Here is a 17,112-nt window from a genome sequence, read left to right on the forward strand (position 1 = left end):
AGAATGATACAGTGCTAGAGTGACCATCAAACTTTTCCTCAAAGCTTGCTAAACGGAACTGAGCACCCATACATGGGTGCTTACATCTCTAAGTTAAAACAACCGCAGGAATAGTCCTCTTAAAGGGGACTTTTATACACAATGCATATCAAACATTAAGTGATTGTTATAATATCACAATAATTAACCAAGAAAAAAACAGAGCAATCTCTAACTTACCAGACTTCTGTTTTGTTTGTGATAAGGAGGAACGAGGTTGAATCCAGCTTCTTTTTCGCAGCTTCTTATTGACTCTATCCGGTTCAACTTAAAAATCGCGACACTTCCGTCTTTCAGCTTCTTATTCGCGCTCAGGAAAACACACTAAGCAAGGGCTTAATATGCAGTCCTGGCATTATTTTGTGGATCGACAACGTCAAGCGTCTTTGGCCGCTGACGAGCTCTCTCAGAATTTTAAATATTTTAAAATAGGCACTATTCTTATAAATAAAGTGCATAGTTGGAATCTAAACAACTATATTCTCGACTAAAAAAGCCTCAAAAGTACATTTTGTTGTCTAACAACAGTAATATTGTTCAAACTATATTGTCTGCTTGTAGATGGCTGTTTGTGGGCAGAGTAATACACAGGATGAACGGTGAAGAGGCCTTTGTGTGATGTTACTGGCAAAATATCACACGGCTATCAGCCAATCAGATTCAAGAACCAGACAGAACTATTGTATAAATATATATATATATATATATATATATATATATATATATATATATATATATATATATATATATATATATATATATATATATATATAGCCTAACCAAAATCAATTATATAATGGCAATAGGTATAATATGTGAACATTAATTATTATTATTATTATTTAGGCCTACAGTAGCTCAGAAACAATTATGCAAACCAGGTGCTTTGCTCAGCATCAGATGCACAACAGCAAGATGTTTGGTAGCGAACTATAGGCATTTTATTATTGCTATTGTTATTATTATAATTTTTATTATTATTATTATTATCATCATTATTATTTTATAGGTCTTGCTCGGAAACAATCATGCAAACCAGGTGCTGCTTGGAAATGGCTATCTTTGCTAAGCATCAGGTATAATAACTGACTTTATTTTAATGACAAATGTCTAATAATACTGCTAATGAATGTAAGCCTGCTAACTGATCAAATGAATATGTAAAACATGTAAGAATATGTAAACTTAGTTCATATACATACATTATATATATACATACATTATATACCATTATATATACCATTATTATACACATATACATACATATATATGTGTGTGTGTATATATATTTGTGTATATATGTGTGTGTATGTGTATATGTGTGTGTGAATATATGTGTGTGTGTGTGTGTATACAGTGAGGTCAATAAGTATTTGATCACCCTGTGATTTTTCAATATCTCCTACTTAGAAATCATGGAGGGGCCTAGAATTTTCACCATAGGTCCTTCCCAATGTGAGAGACATAATCTAAAAATAAAAACCAGAAATTGCATTGTATGATTTTTTTAACAATTTATTTGTAAATTAGTGGGTCTCTCTTAAATAAAGTCTCTCTTCACGGCATTGATCAGCTCCTCCTGTGTAGTTCTGGGCTGATTCTTGACCATTCTTAGCATCATTGATACCCCACAAGGAAAGATCTTCCATGAGGTCTCAGTCTGAGGGACATTTGACGGTCATCATTAGCCTCTTCCGCTTTCTGACAGTTGCTCCAACGGGTGTTCTTTTTTCACCAAGCTGCTTGGCAATTGTCCCGTAGCCCTTTCCAGCTTTGTGAAGGTCTACAATTTTGTCTCTTATTTCTTTTGACAGCTCTTTGGTTTTGCCCATGTTGCTACTTAGACTTTTGACTGATTGTGGAGTGCACAGGTGTCTTTATGACTGCTAACAACCTCAAACGGGTGCTACTAAATTAAAATCATAAGCAAAGTGTAGCTGAACTATTTAAAAGCAAAATAACAGGTCTTTGAGAGTAAGAAATCTGACTGAAAAGTAAGTGATCAAATACTTATTTGACACACAAATTCACAAATAAATTGTTAAAAAATCATCCAATGTGATTTCTGGATTTTTATTTTTAGATTTTGTGTCACATCCATCAGTGACCACCTGAGGGCGCTGTAGTGCTCTAGGACTTTGTAGGCACTACAGCATCCCAGGAAGGAACTACATTCCTATACATACCACGCGCATACACCAGAACACTTACACTGACTCGTCATCTCATCTGTTCTGTGTTACCGTTGATTATCTGGACTATTTATACAACCATTCCACCTCTGTTTAACATCGCGTTGTTTGTCTACTTTGTCTTCCTTGTCTTCTTGCTCCCAGGAAGTTTGTTGTTGTTCCTGATCTTGCCTCGTAGTTTGCCAAAGTCTAGTTCGTGTTTATCTGTCTCGTTTCTTGTTTTGTTGTTTATTTGTTACTTTATATTTTGATATTTTGGATTTTTGTCACTGTTTTCTGCACTATATATCTATTAAATCTGCACTTGAATCCACAATCTTTTTGTTCCCGCTTTGCTATTGTTTTGATCACGCCTAACGTGACAGAACGACGCTATCACAATATGGATTCAGCAGATGATAGATTAGTGCGTATTAAGCAGGGTAACCGCTCCGTTGAGCGTTATATCAAGGAGTTTTTGGAGCTAGCCCAGAAGAGCTCTCATAGTGATATTTTGCTAATGATGTTTTTTGGGGGAGGACTTTTGGAACCAGTTCGTTCCCTCATGCCACCATACGAGGATGACTGGAACCTTTACCACTTCATTGAAGCAGCTTTGTTGATCGCTGGCTCCCCTCTCTCTGTTGCCCTGAGGGAGGAGAACCCTCAGGAGGGAGGCCTGAGCGGAGGGCAACAGAGAGGAATATTTTCGGGGCCAGCTAATTTGTCTAAGGGAAGGAGGAGAGAGGCTGGACTGGAGTTGCGGCCTTATCCACGTCGGGCTGTCCGAAGGCCACCTTTCAGTGAGCCTCTGGAGAGTCTGCTAGAACTGTGTGGAACCCCAGTGTCTGCTCCAGTCCCACAATGCCCGCCAGTGTCGGCTCCAGCTCCAGAGCAAGCTTCCTCTCCTGATGACAACGCTCTCCCTTCTCAAACCACCAGACGAAGGAGGCGCAGGAAGAGGACTGCCCTTGTCCCTGAAAGTCCGCCAGTGTCGGCTCCAGCCTCAGAGCGCCCGCCAGTGTCAGCTCCAGCCCCAGAGCGCCCGCCAGTGTCGGCTCCAGCCCCAGATCGCCCACCAGTGTCGGCTCCAGACCCAGAGCGCCCGCCAGTGTCGGCTCCAGCCCCAGAGCGCCCGCCAGTGTCGGCTCCAGCCCCAGAGCGCCCGCTAGTGTCGGCTCCAGCCCCAGAGCGCTCGCCAGTGTCGGGTCCAGCCCCAGATCGCCCGCCAGTGTCGGCTCCAGCCCCAGAGCGCAGTACAATGCCAGTTCCAGTCCGGCTCCTGGCTTTACCAGCGCCAGCCAGGCTCCTCGCCTTGCCGGCGCCGCCCAGGCTCCTCGCCCTGCCGGTCCCAGCCTGGCTTCTGGCATTACCAACGCCATCCAGACGTCTTGCCCTGCCGGCACCTCCCAGACGTCTTGCCCTGACGGCCCCAGTCCGGCTCCTTGCTCTGCCGACCTCACTCTGGCACCTTGCTCTGCCGACTCCAGTCCAGCTGCCTCCAGTCCCGCCGGCTCCAGTCCAGCTACCTCCAGTTTCGCCGGCTCCTGTCCAGTTGCCTCTTCAGCCGGCTCTCCTAAGAACTCCTGCCTTGTGTTTCCTGCGGGATCATCCATGGGTCATCCCTCCCGCCCCTCCCTGGTGGTCCTTCCCACTGTATGGGACGGATTCCCCGGCTGCACCCTGGCTTCCTGCCAGGGCGCCTGAACCACAGACTGACACTGAGCTGGCGCTCCCATCCCTCCCTTTGTTCCTGCTCCGCTCCGCCCCCCTCTTGGAACCAGTCTGGGAGTGTCTGGAAGTCGCTCTTTAGAGGGGGGGTAATGTCACATCCATCAGTGACCACCTGAGGGCGCTGTAGTACTCTAGGACTTTGTAGGCACTACAGCGTCCCAGGAAGGAACTACATTCCCATACATACCACGCGCATACACCGGAACACTTACACTGACCCGTCATCTCATCTGTTCTGTGCTATCGTTGATTATCTGGACTATTTATACAACCATTCCACCTCTGTTTAACATCGCGTTGTTTGTCTACTTTGCCTTCCTTGTCTTCTTGCTCCCAGTAAGTTTGTTGTTGTTCCTGATCTTGCCTCGTAGTTTGCCAAAGTCTAGTTTGTGTTTATCTGTCTCGTTTCTTGTTTTGTTGTTTATTTGTTGTCTGCACTATATATCTATTAAATCTGCACTTGAATCCACAATCTTTTTGTTCCCGTTTTGCTATTGTTTTGATCACGCCTAACGTGACATTCTGTCTCTGAAAGTGGAAATAGTGAAATTTATAGACCCCTCCATGATTTCTAATTAGTAGATATTGAAAAATCACAGGGTGATCAAATACTTATTTACCTCCCTGTATACTTAGGTGAAAAAAGTGCACTAAAATACACTTATTTAAGTATACTTAGTACACTTTTCAGTAATGTACTAAAAGTGCTCTATTTTCGCACACTAATTTTGTACTTAATGTACTAAAAGATAGTATTAAGTATATGTTGAGATAAACTTAATACCATCTAAGTGCACTCAACTGTGCTATTTTGAGACACACTGAAATTGAACTAAAATGTGCTTTTAACATACTATATCTGTATTTTAAAAATATATATTTAGTTACAACTAGAAATACACTTAAACCCTAATCTTAAACATTTATGAATACATTTAAGAATAGCTTAAAGCATAATAGTAATATATTAAAAGAATATACAAAATGTGAAAGCAGTGTGCTAAAATACACTTTATTTAAGTATGCTTAGTACACTTTTCAGTAATGTACTAAAAGTGCTCTATTTTCGCACACTAATTTTGTTCTTAATGTACTAAAAGATAGTATTAAGAATATGTTAAGATAAACTTAATACCATCTAAGTGCACTCAACAGTGCTATTTTGAGACACACTGAAATTGAACTAAAATGTGCTTTTAACATACTATATCTGTATTTTAAAAATATATATTTAGTTTCAACTAGAAATACACTTGAACCTTACTTTTAAACATTTAAATATATTTATGACTAAATTACAGTATAATATATTAAAAGAATATTCAAATTGTAAAAAAAAGTGTGCTAAATACTGTATTAAAAGTGCTCTATTTTCCCAAACTAATTTTGTATTTAATGTACTAAAAAATTGTATTAAGTACATTTTAAGATAAACTTAAGTACATCTAAGTGTACTCAACTGTGCTATTATGAGACAAAATGAAGCTGATCTAAAATGTGCTTTTAACATACTAAACATTGTTATTGTTTTAAAACGTTTATCTTTAAAACGTTTGTTTATGATGATTTTTCTTTAATTGTAATTAACTAATGTACAATAATAAAAGACAGACAGACAGACAGACAGACAGACAGACAGACAGACAAAAATATACTGTATCTGTGTGCGTGCGTGCGTGATAGATTCGATTAGACTTAGCCGAAATCCCTTTCCGGAACTCTTGTAAACTCGTCGTGTGTTTCACACCGGACGGATTTTCAGTTCCGCCTAAACATTGCCCTTGGTTTTTTATGAGGAGATAGAGAAAGTTCAAGGTTTTAACCTCAGAATAAGACCTGTTTTTCGGGAAAATGGGACTCGTGCCTGATGAAGCGAAGGGGTTGCCTCCCCCGGGGATCGTCAACAGAAACTCAGTGTGGCTCGGACTGTTGGGCTGGGCGAATGCCGTGCTACACAACAGCGTGAACCGAAGACCTGCGCTCAAAGCCGGTGAGAGCACATCCACTGATCTATACAGATTCTATTCCCAACAAACACACAACGTCTGCAGAACGTTGTATTTTTTAAAGTCAACGTTGGCGCTTACGTGCTCGCTACATTGTCACAACGTAGAAATAAGACGTGAAAAGGCTGTAGCAACGTTGTCGTGTGACATTCAGCAACCACGGGACGGCGTCCTTACTACTTGTATTAAATTTTTTGTGGCAGTTTATCAATACATCCTGAATACAGGACGAGCAGTCATTCTTTTCCAGTATTGCTTAATATTAAATATTGTTCATTTATTTTTCCTTTTTATTTTAGCAACTGCATGTATGAGCTTTAAAGTGTAAAAATGCCTCGCAAATTAATATAATCAAACTTTATAATATATTTCTCAACTATTAAATACATATAGTAGATATCTAATTATAAGCAAACTGTATAAAACAATTATATATATATATATAATATGTACGGCGGTGACGTGGGTGTCACAGTGACCGTCACAGCCCTGGTCTTAAGTATATATATAAAAAAATATCGCAATGTCAATTTTTTTTCAATATCGTGCAGCCCTTATAAATATATATATTAAAAAAAATTGACATTGCGATATTTTTTTATATATATACTTAAGACCAGGGCTGTGACGGTCACCGTGACACCCACCATATATATAATTGTTTTATACAGTTTGCTTATAATTAGATATCTACTATATGTATTTAATAGTTTAGAATTTTTATTATTATTTGAACAGATTATTAAAAGGCTTATATTAACTGTGTGTACTTGAACATCCTTTCATTATCAAACACGGTATGTTTCACATGCTTTCTTTCGCGTAAAGTTATTTTTGTTAATATGGTTTAATTATATATTTTTTTACGGTAAGATTGCTTTAATGGGAGATTACTCCCCGTTTATGTGTAGTTCACTGGTTATCTGGGACTTTTAGCCTGGACCAATTACTGTGCATATTTTAGACACATGACAATAATTCTTTTTAAATGTAATGTTTTTTAAAGAAAAGTTTTTTTTTAATTAAAAAGTGCACCTATAACGCTATATTTTCCTTGTTTTTACACATAAAAATTTGTGGCTAAGAAATACTTATTTGGTGTGATCAGAGATAAATTTGGTAAATTTTAACTTTTGAGCCCTGAAAAGTCGTGTGAAATAAAACTGGTTCCATTGTGACACAACGGATTTGCTCATGCACACTGATCAAGCTCATACACAATACACACAAGAAGTTAAATGAATGAGAAGGCATGTGAACATAACAGAACATCTATCAAGTCATTTTAGCATGTTAACGTCAAATTTATGCATATAAAATACATTTTCCCCACAAGAAAAGTGTGGCTAGTGAAAATGGCTAGTAATCTTGGAAATCTACTAGCCACAGTGGCTGGTGATCAAAAAAGTTAATGTCAAGCTCTGAACACGGACATGTGCATTTTTCAGAAAATAACCTATTTATTTAATTTAAAAATATGTTAGGCCTATATTTATTTATATAGGCTATATAAATAAAATATTTTATTTATTTATTTAAACTAGCTTACATTAAATTACAACCTGTATTTTACCATTCGGTTTGGCATTAAAGAATTATTGAACAGATTATTAATAACTTATCAAAGAACAATTTACCGAGCTCAGTGAAAAGTTTTAGGTCAAATAGGCTATGTAATATTAGAGCAACATTGCCGACTCACTGCAACCATGTGTAAATTGAAACTTTCATCAGAAAACAATAAACACATATGACAAGCGCAACATTGTGATAGATCTTAGCAAATACAAATGTGACACCAGTGTTTCCTCTAGGATTTTTTCCAGCTGTGGCGGCAGACTTTGTTGGGCATTTTACACAGATCTATCACTATATGTGGCGCTATTTTATTGACAAATATACGCTGCTCAAGTGCAGATTTTCTTGCGCGCCTTCAAATAAACGCGGCTGAAGTGTTATTTAGTGCGTTTATGTACAGAGTATGTCTCCAGCATTTATTAGATTTGCTAGGAATATTTATGAATGTCTCTGATAGACTTGCGGAGCGGACCGCGCCATTAATGGGTCCTGAAGTAAAGTGAAACGATCATTATATGCAGAGCCACAGACCTTTATCTATAAATAAAGTATAAGTATGGAAACAGTTCATCAAAACTGAAAGCTACGCTGTGTTTGCTGGCCTCACACATCATTCACCTGTCAGTCAGCACGTCGCCTCAAAGGGTTAAACAGAACGTACAGCACTACTACGGTCACAGAAAAGTTTACGCTGTTATAATTCATTTAACTTTTAATACGTTTTCGGTGCGATTTTAACCCGCTATTTTAAAAAACGACTGAATATTTTGAATAAGAAGCTGTAATGTAGCTGTGGCAGGATGAATTTTGATTCCCCGCCATGGAAGAATGAATGTAGCAGAAGCCATGGACACTGTTGATGATTACTTTTGTAATTGATTAGACCTGGGGTCTGTCCTTCGTACCTCGCTTAAATGATCTAAGATGATTTGGCAGATCCTAGATCTTTTCATCTCGATAACTGATCTCTCACTAATTTGGTTCTTCAAACAAGTTCACGAATCAGATTAGAATGTCTGGATAAACTGATCTGAAATCGCTGCGTGTGTTGTGAAGGACAGACCTATCGATCCTCGAAATCATGATCAGCAATGCAATGATTGGCTGACGGCACAGCAGCGTAATGACATCATCTGATTAATATTCAATTATCCATGTGAGCAAAATTGCATCAAATTAGCAGTAAACGGTTTGTAAAATACGACACGCAATAACCTTCCACATTTGTTGTGGGCTGCAGGCTTTACACTTTCATGTGTCGAGTATTCATCATGTATTTCAATGCATATCAGTGTATTTAATTCTACATTTAGAAAAGATTTTCTTTATTATAGTAGCTGTTTTTTTAATCGGTGTAAAGAATAAAAGATAAGAAAGGGTGCGTTTGTGACCGATTAATGCTATCAGTTAAACGATTAAAATTATTATTTTATATATTTTTAGTTTGACTGCATAAGGGGCCGATTGAATGCGCCTTTGCGTTAAGAGGGGCATCTTTTGCACGCGACTCATCCCAGAGCAGCAGTTTGTGTTGTCAAGACAACTAGAGAGAACTTTTAAAGAGCATGGTTTCCGTTACATTCATTCTTCCATGGCGGGGACCAGTTATTGTTGTTGTTGTTTTTAATAGCGGATTATAATCGCATCAAAATGTATTAAAAGGTAAGTAGATTATAACAGCGCAAACTTTTCTGTCGCCGTATAGTGCTGTGCGCTATCTGTTTAATCCTTTGGGGTTACGTGCTGACTGACTGACTGACAGGTGCACGATGCGTAAGGCCAGCAAGCACGCCGAAGCTTTCAGTTAAGATGAACACAGTTTCTATAGTTATACTTTATTTATAGATAAAGTATGACTCTGCATATAATCACTTTATCTTGCTGGAGTTTATAGCCGTTTCACTTTACTTCAGGACGCATTAACACCGCTCTGATGGTCTAATCGCTGTTTTAAGTTATCCAGAGCTGTATGAATGTAAAAATCTTTAATATCACAATATTATTAAATATTACAATTGTAACATCATAGACAGCAACACTTTTGCACTGTCGATACCCAGCTGATTCAGTCATTTCATAAGAGGACCGCGCTTCTTCTCTTCTTTTTTCCTTGTCAACATAAAGGCAGTGAGGTGCGCCTCGTGTTTTTGGAATGAAAAAAGCATGTTAGCGGTGGTGCTTGTTTAACTGCAAGACATACCTAACTTGCGGGGCGATAACGTATAACCCGTGGCTACAGACAGATTTGCCAAAGAAACAAAATGGAAGAAAAATATTGCTGTTTGAAACGTGTTGATGCCAAAAAAGCGCTGATGTTGACCTGGATCTGCATCATAAACGCAACAAATAGGCTTGACCTTTTATTTTACAGCTTATAAAGCATGTATGCACATTAATGCCATATCATATTTAAACAACAAAACTGTTTACAAAAAGTCAACATATGTCTTTTCATCACGGAGCGCGCGCACTTAAACAGTGAGGGAAAGAAAGGAAACCATATAGCAAGACATAATCTTTAAAATAATGATTTCTATTAAAAATGTAAAAAGGTTTTGTGATTATAATAACAACGGGGCATTAGATAAATGCATATTTTTCGTGGAGCGAGCGATTTGAGAAAGTCTGCTATTTTATTTGACGGAAGACAAAAATATGATTGGAAAAAAGTTTATATCAATAAGTTTTCTCTTTGCACCACCAGGTGGCAGTCTTTGTACTTTCATTTCAGGGGTGCAGATTGCAAATTTTATTAATATATATATACATATATATATATATATATATACACACACAAAAGTTCTGTCTGGTTCTCAATTCTGATTGGCTGATAGCCGTGCGATATTCTGCAATATCAGAACTCCTACAGCCTCTTTACCCTTTGTGTATTACTCCGCCCACATACAGTCAGCAAAAAGCAGACACTACAGGTCTAAAGTTCTAAAGATGCTTGCTCAAATGTTTTAACTGTCAGCTTATGATTTGAATCCACTGAGGAAGAAAGTAGTTCCACATAAAAAAGGGTTTTTGAAACTCTCCTTGTTTCATTTTGTTTTTATATACACAATTATGCTGTCAAACTGTTGTATAAACGCAATATCACACTCGTAGCAGTGCGATATGGATATTGGCACTGGTGGGGGCACTAAGGCAACGCACGTCTTCCACCATTGCTGATATACAGCCATATCACACTGCTACTCGTGTGATATTGTTCATATATATATATATATATATATATATATATATATATATATATATATATATATATATATATATATATATATATAAAATAGTTACTATTTTCCCAAGTTTATATAACTACTACTGTAAGAACATATCAGCATTTGGTACATACTTTCAGTATTTTCTTTGCATGAACTGAGCCGATCTAATCTAATCTAAACTGTTTATATGAATTGAGCCTGCTGCCGAGCAGGTTTGTTCTACCAGAACTGTTGCTATGACAACAAAACTCTCGGATCAGCTTTGAAGAACGAAACGATCCTGGATCGTGTCAAATCATCAACATCCAAGTCCAGCTAACTGAGTAATCCATGTACAAAGAACGGACCCCTGAAGCCGCACCGTGCTTACTAAACAAAACATTGGAAAACTTCACCACGCATAAACGGTCACGTGCGTGCTGCGAGTTCTTCATCCACATCCCGTCTAAAAGGACTGAAATGCACCCTTGTTTCTATGCATAGATAAATATAATTTCATTTGCTTTCATCCACGTGTATTATATCCATTCTGCGGCAGTCCCGTGGATCGAGGATAACGGCATGAACCCAAAGCCACAATCAAATCCTGTCCCGCGCCGCACTGTAGCAGTGTCTTGTTTGAAATAATTTTGGTCTCAGCGCCTATTTAGCTGTAAGAGCGCGGTGATTTGCATTGGTTTGAATTATTATCCAATATCAAGGGTAATGCAAATACAGTAGGTACTTAAATAAGTAAAAAAAACAGCCGAAAGGTTATGTATGTGTATATATATATATATATATATATATGTATGTATGTATGTATGTATGTATGTATGTATATATATATATATATATATATATATATATATATATATATATATATATATATATGTATGTATGTATATATGTATATACATCAATCAAAATGCTCCCCATCACCCCACGCCCTTGAATATGTTTACCAACTCTAGGGCTGTAACGATACACCAAACCCACGATTCGGTTCGTATCACGATATTTGACCCACGATTCGATTCGTATCATGATTTTTTATTTTATTTTTTTCGTGTGGGGTGGGAAAAAAAAAAGATTTTTAAAACTATTTTTAATTAAATAACATTTGAAAAATCTTTATAAACTAAACATCAAAGAACAATATTAACTATGCAAATTATTAACAATATAAATAGCCATATATAAAATAAATAAATAGCCAAAGCTATATCACTTCTGTTTTCTTTGTAACAAAATACTGTTGAAAAACCAAACTAAACTCCATTGTTTAGATGGTTCAAGCATGTTAAAAATTATTTTTCAATCAAGTTCTCTTGCATAGAAAAAGTAAATTAAATAGCTAGGGATGCTCATTTCGTTAATTTTGCTAACCGACAACCGCCGCTCATTAATCGGTTATTAACGGTTAACTGGTCAGATTACTATTAATTTTATATTAAACAAATTGACGTGTCTATTTTGTGTATGACATTAGATATTGCATTTTAAAATACTGATTTATTTTTATATATTAATAGCGGAACAGAACAACAGAGCATTTTCACGCACCTGCAGTATTAAGCACAGAAGAGCAGAATAATCTAAATAAAATGAATAAAATAAATAGGACTGCCCTAAATTATTTTCACTTAAATAATTAATTTATTTTACAAAACGAAAATACTGACTGATTCTTTTTAATAACCGGCATAGGCTTTTTTTCCAATCATATGTTTATTTCTTCCGTCAAATAAAAATCGCAGACTTCCTCAAATTGCTTGCTCCATGGAAAATATGCATTTATTTAATGCCCCGCTGTTATTATTATAATCACAAAACCTTTTACATTTTAATAGAAATCCTTATTTTAAAGATTATGTCCTGATATAGCCTATGGTTTCCTCTCTCTCCCTCGCGGTTCAAGTGCGCCCACTGCATGATGAAAAGACAACAACACGCGCGCATATGTAGACTTTTTGTAAACAGTTTGTTTAAATATGATATTGCATTAATCTGGTACATGCTTTAAGCTGTAAAATAAAAAGTAAAGCCTATTTGTTGCGTTTATTACGCAGATCCAGGTCAACATAAGCGTTGGTTTAGTATCAACAGGTCTGTATCAAACAGCAATATTCTTCTTCCATTTTGCTTCTTTAGCAAATGTATCTGTAGGCACGGGTTATACGTTATCATCCCGCAAATTAAGTATGCCTTGCAGTTAAACAAGTGGCCGAAAACAAGGCGCACCTTACTGCCTTTATGTTGACAAGGAAAAAAGAAGAGCCGCGGTCCTCTTATAAACGACTGAATCAGCTGGGTATCGCTTGTGCAAAAGTGTTGCTGTCTGTGTTGTTACAATTGCAATATTTAATACTGTTGTGATATTCAAGATTTGTATATTCATACAGCTCTGGATAACTTAAAACAACGATTAGACCTTCAGAGCGGTGTTAATGCGTCCTGAAGTAAAGCGAAACGGCTATAAACTCCAGCAAGATAGAGTGATTATATGCAGAGCCATATACCTTTATCTCTAAATAAAGTAGGCTATAACTATAAAAACTGTGTTTATTTTTACTTAAAGCTTCGTCGTGTTTTCTGACCTCACGCACCTGTCAGTCAGCACTCTTAAAGGTTCAAACAGAAAGCGCACAGCACGGTTACAGAAAAGTTTGGCTGTTACCTGACATCTGGTGAACGCCCATCCCTCTCTGCGCAGCCACATTAACAGTGTGAGCAAGTCATCGTATATGCGCTGAAAATCCGGCCGCTTTGACAGCATTGGCAATGTTTCTGACGTTGTCGGTTGTCAAGCGGGGTTAAGTCTGTTTTGTTTTTGATATTCTTGACACATTCAGACGGCCCCTTACTTAGAGCTCCGTGCGAGCTCTCCCGGCTAAATATTGCGAGGGCTTAAACGGAGCAGTGTTTGTAATGTCGATCGAAAAAAAGTGTTAATTAGCTCAACTTTTGCAGGCACGCGTGACGTTATTGGAAAGGTATCACGGGGTGGGTGTGTCGCGATTCTTCCTTATCACACCGCGACACAGGATCGTAGATCTGAGTGTCGCGATTTCGATTTTATATCGTGTATCGTTACAGCCCTAACCAACTCCCATTCAATAAAAGCACAAAAGCCATATTAGAGGTGTGAACCTATACTGGTCTCACGGTTTGGTTCGGTTACGATTATCATGCCATCGATTTGGTTCAATTTGATATCTCTGTGCATCATGGTGCATTGACAAAGCTTTCCATATACAGTGTTATATTTTAGATGGGAGGCTATATCAAGCTGTTTGTATAAACACACAGACACACAGCACCACACTGTCTCTCATTCAAACACATACACAAATATTGACAGCACCAAACAAGTAAACAAATAAACAAACGCACACACACACACTTAAGCCCTCGCAACGGAGAGCTCGCGCTGAGCTAAGCAGAAAAATGAAAAAAAGCACTTTTCCAAGGGTCCCTTACTGAGAGCTCCTCTCAGCGCGAACTCTCCCGGCTAAATCCTGACAGATTGCGAGGGCTCAAACAGAGCAGTGCTCGTAATGTCGAGCAAAAAAAAAGACAGACAGCTGTGAAATATAACCAGCTTTGTCTTTTTGTAGGAAACACACTTTAGATCTTTTTAGGGTAAGAGGATTTTGAGTTATTGCCGTTTATAACTGAATGTGTATCAGTAATATCGAAAACAAAACCAACTGAACCGCGCTCATTTCTGACGCCCCCCTGGATATACAGCGGCCTTAGCATTTGCCTATGGTGCCTAAGCCACGGGCCGGCCCTGAGTTGGCTGAGTGTTGTAAATACCCGCACTCACCTCCCTCGCGACAGAGTGCATAGTAGATAAATGACGTCAGTACATAATAACCGGTTATGATTATTACTGAACCAATACCGAATTGTCCGCGTCTGCATCGCTGTTCACCGAAGAAACAATTAATTTTGACACCCTAAGCCATATATAGGAAATAACAAGAGTTGACAAATGAAATCTTTTTATTATTAATAAAAAATTATAATCCACACTGGAAATGGGGGTGCCTGTGTGTTTTGAGGGAGTCTAATAAATAATGAACGTGACAAAAACTGTCTGCTAACGCACACAGTTAATGTTAATTAATAAAATAAAGATAAATAATAAAAGCAGTGTATCAAAGGCCCTTAAAAAATGTTTAACTCAACAATGAAACATCAAACGTAGCTAAAAGATTTTACATTGTCAATCAAATGAACTTAAACAATTGAAAAATGCAACATATTTGTTTGGGCTCGAACTACAAAACTAAATGTAAAAAAAAAGTTGCTTAAGTTGCACACTAGTCAACATTTCATGTATAAATATCATTGTTACCATATTGTATAAATATTATTGTCACTTTAAGCCTACATCATGCTGAAGATCAAAAACACAATGTCATGATATCTCATGTGATTGTCTTTTCAATTCAATTCAATTCAGCTTTATTTGTATAGCGCTTTTACAATGTAGATTGTGTCAAAGCAGCTTCACATAAATGGTCATAGTAACTGGAACAGTGTGGTTCAGGTTTTAGTGTTTAAGTTCAGTTCAGTTCAGTTTAGCTCAGTTCAGTGTGATTTAATCATTACTGAGAGTTCAAACACTGAAGAGCCAATTCATCGATGCATAGCTCTACCAATCCTGAACCATGTGAGGCAGTGGCGACAGCGGAGAGGGAAAAAAAACTTCACCTGATGGGAGTGAAGAAAAAAAACCTTGAGAGAACCAGTCTTTTGACTGAGTGCATCTTAAAATACATGAATGACACTCCTCATTGAGCTTGAGAAGCAGACATTCTTTATAATTTGTAAAATAAAGACTTGCAGGTTAAGGAAACAGCATAGGAGGAAGTTGCTGAGGGCCATGGTGCAGATTCAAAGTAAAAAAAATAAAAGTATATTTATATGGACAGATAGGTAAAAAGTGTGCAGTAACTGATGTGTTTTATGAACAAATCAAAAAAACATATAATTACATATAACACACATAATTACCACTTGTCAATCACTTTTTCTGCGGGACTCGTGAATAGGCAGTGATCTGTGTCGTTATAATGGCGTCGGTAAAAAAGACGCACAACCAACAGGAACCAGCCAACAGTATCTGAGGTGTTCGCTAAAATGACTAAGTACAAGTGAGTGAAAGATTGAAGCAGTCTACTGATCCTCTGACTGCCTGAACCCGCTGTCTCGAGCCCATGGCTGTGTGTGTGTGTCAGAGGTAGAGAGGAAGGAGGGCTGCTCGGAAATGCTACACACCACTGTGGATGTCAAATCGTTGTCGTTCTAAAATGCCATTAAAAAACAAAGACGGTGTAAACAGGGCCTGAGTGTGTACTTTTCGCGAGCGGATTTGCAACGGGGGCGGGCGGAGGATCGCGATGCCGGTGTTGTCTAACGGACGAACCCTAATACGTACATAGCAGAGCTTGCAAAACTGTGTTTTTTTGTCGACAACACAAACGTTGTCAACATAACTCACTGGAAATCCAAAATGCTTACACACCGGCGACTTCATTGAAAAAGGAGAGGAATTAAGCTCTGTCGACGGGTCTCCTGCTTCTGCAGTTCAACAAGCACTTCAACAAGCCTGTTTTTTCCCGCTTGGCAAGACAAGCTGCTGTGACATGGGGGCGCGGCAGCATCGACGATTCTATTTTTTGATTCGATAATCGAAATTGAGCATAAATTTCGATCGATTTCGATAAAAAAATCAAAATCGTGACACCCCTAAATATATATATATATATATATATATATATATATATATATATATATATATATATATATATATTCAGTATTTTAAAACTATTTTTCTTTGCTGTGTGTTTTTATTGGTTATGATGCTGTTTGGATGTTTTATTTTTTGCACAATAAATAAATTCGACCGGACCGAATAGAAAGAAATTGTAGGTTTTAAAGATGAATTATTAGTTTTGTGGCAAGGACATAGCTGTTTTTAGAGGGTTAAAATACAGATTAAAAATAAAGTTAGAAGGATTTTATATTAAATATGTTTATTGAATAATATACGTGAATGTTCGCTTGGCTTTCATTTTCATTATCACAAGTAAAGGAGAAGGCTTTTTCACGGCACAGAATATTCTGTATTGAAAGAAATATCTGAAGTTATGTTTTTGCCAACATCAGAGGCATCCATTTTAAAACTCACAGGGTAGCAGACAGAAATGCATGCGGTCATTTTGAGCACTATGGTAGAAACAGGATATGTATGCTGTTTGCATTTTATTCAAAGGTTAAACGCAGTGCCCACACTTTGTGATTACATTTTAGCCTGTGTTTGCTGTTATATAACTTCAAATGGTTGTAATACCATGGCTCAAG

At 37.6% G+C, this 17,112-nt stretch overlaps 2 protein-coding genes across 2 annotated transcripts in view; one reads left to right on the top strand and one right to left on the bottom strand.

Moving 5' to 3' along the window:
- LOC141377778 (uncharacterized) overlaps positions 1-17,112 on the bottom strand; it is a 369,547-nt gene that overhangs the window by 271,741 nt on the left and 80,694 nt on the right. The gene's annotated exons all lie outside the window — the stretch shown is intronic.
- The window catches only part of ndufc2 (NADH:ubiquinone oxidoreductase subunit C2), a 20,183-nt gene continuing 8,767 nt past the window's right edge, over positions 5,697-17,112 (top strand). The window contains 1 exon segment of the mRNA NM_001013517.1: positions 5,697-5,934. Coding sequence (NP_001013535.1) covers positions 5,796-5,934 — 139 coding nt within the window. The 5' untranslated portion in view covers positions 5,697-5,795.

Source organism: Danio rerio, chromosome 15, assembly GCF_049306965.1.
Source record: "Danio rerio strain Tuebingen ecotype United States chromosome 15, GRCz12tu, whole genome shotgun sequence".
Lineage (NCBI taxonomy): Eukaryota > Metazoa > Chordata > Actinopteri > Cypriniformes > Danionidae > Danio > Danio rerio.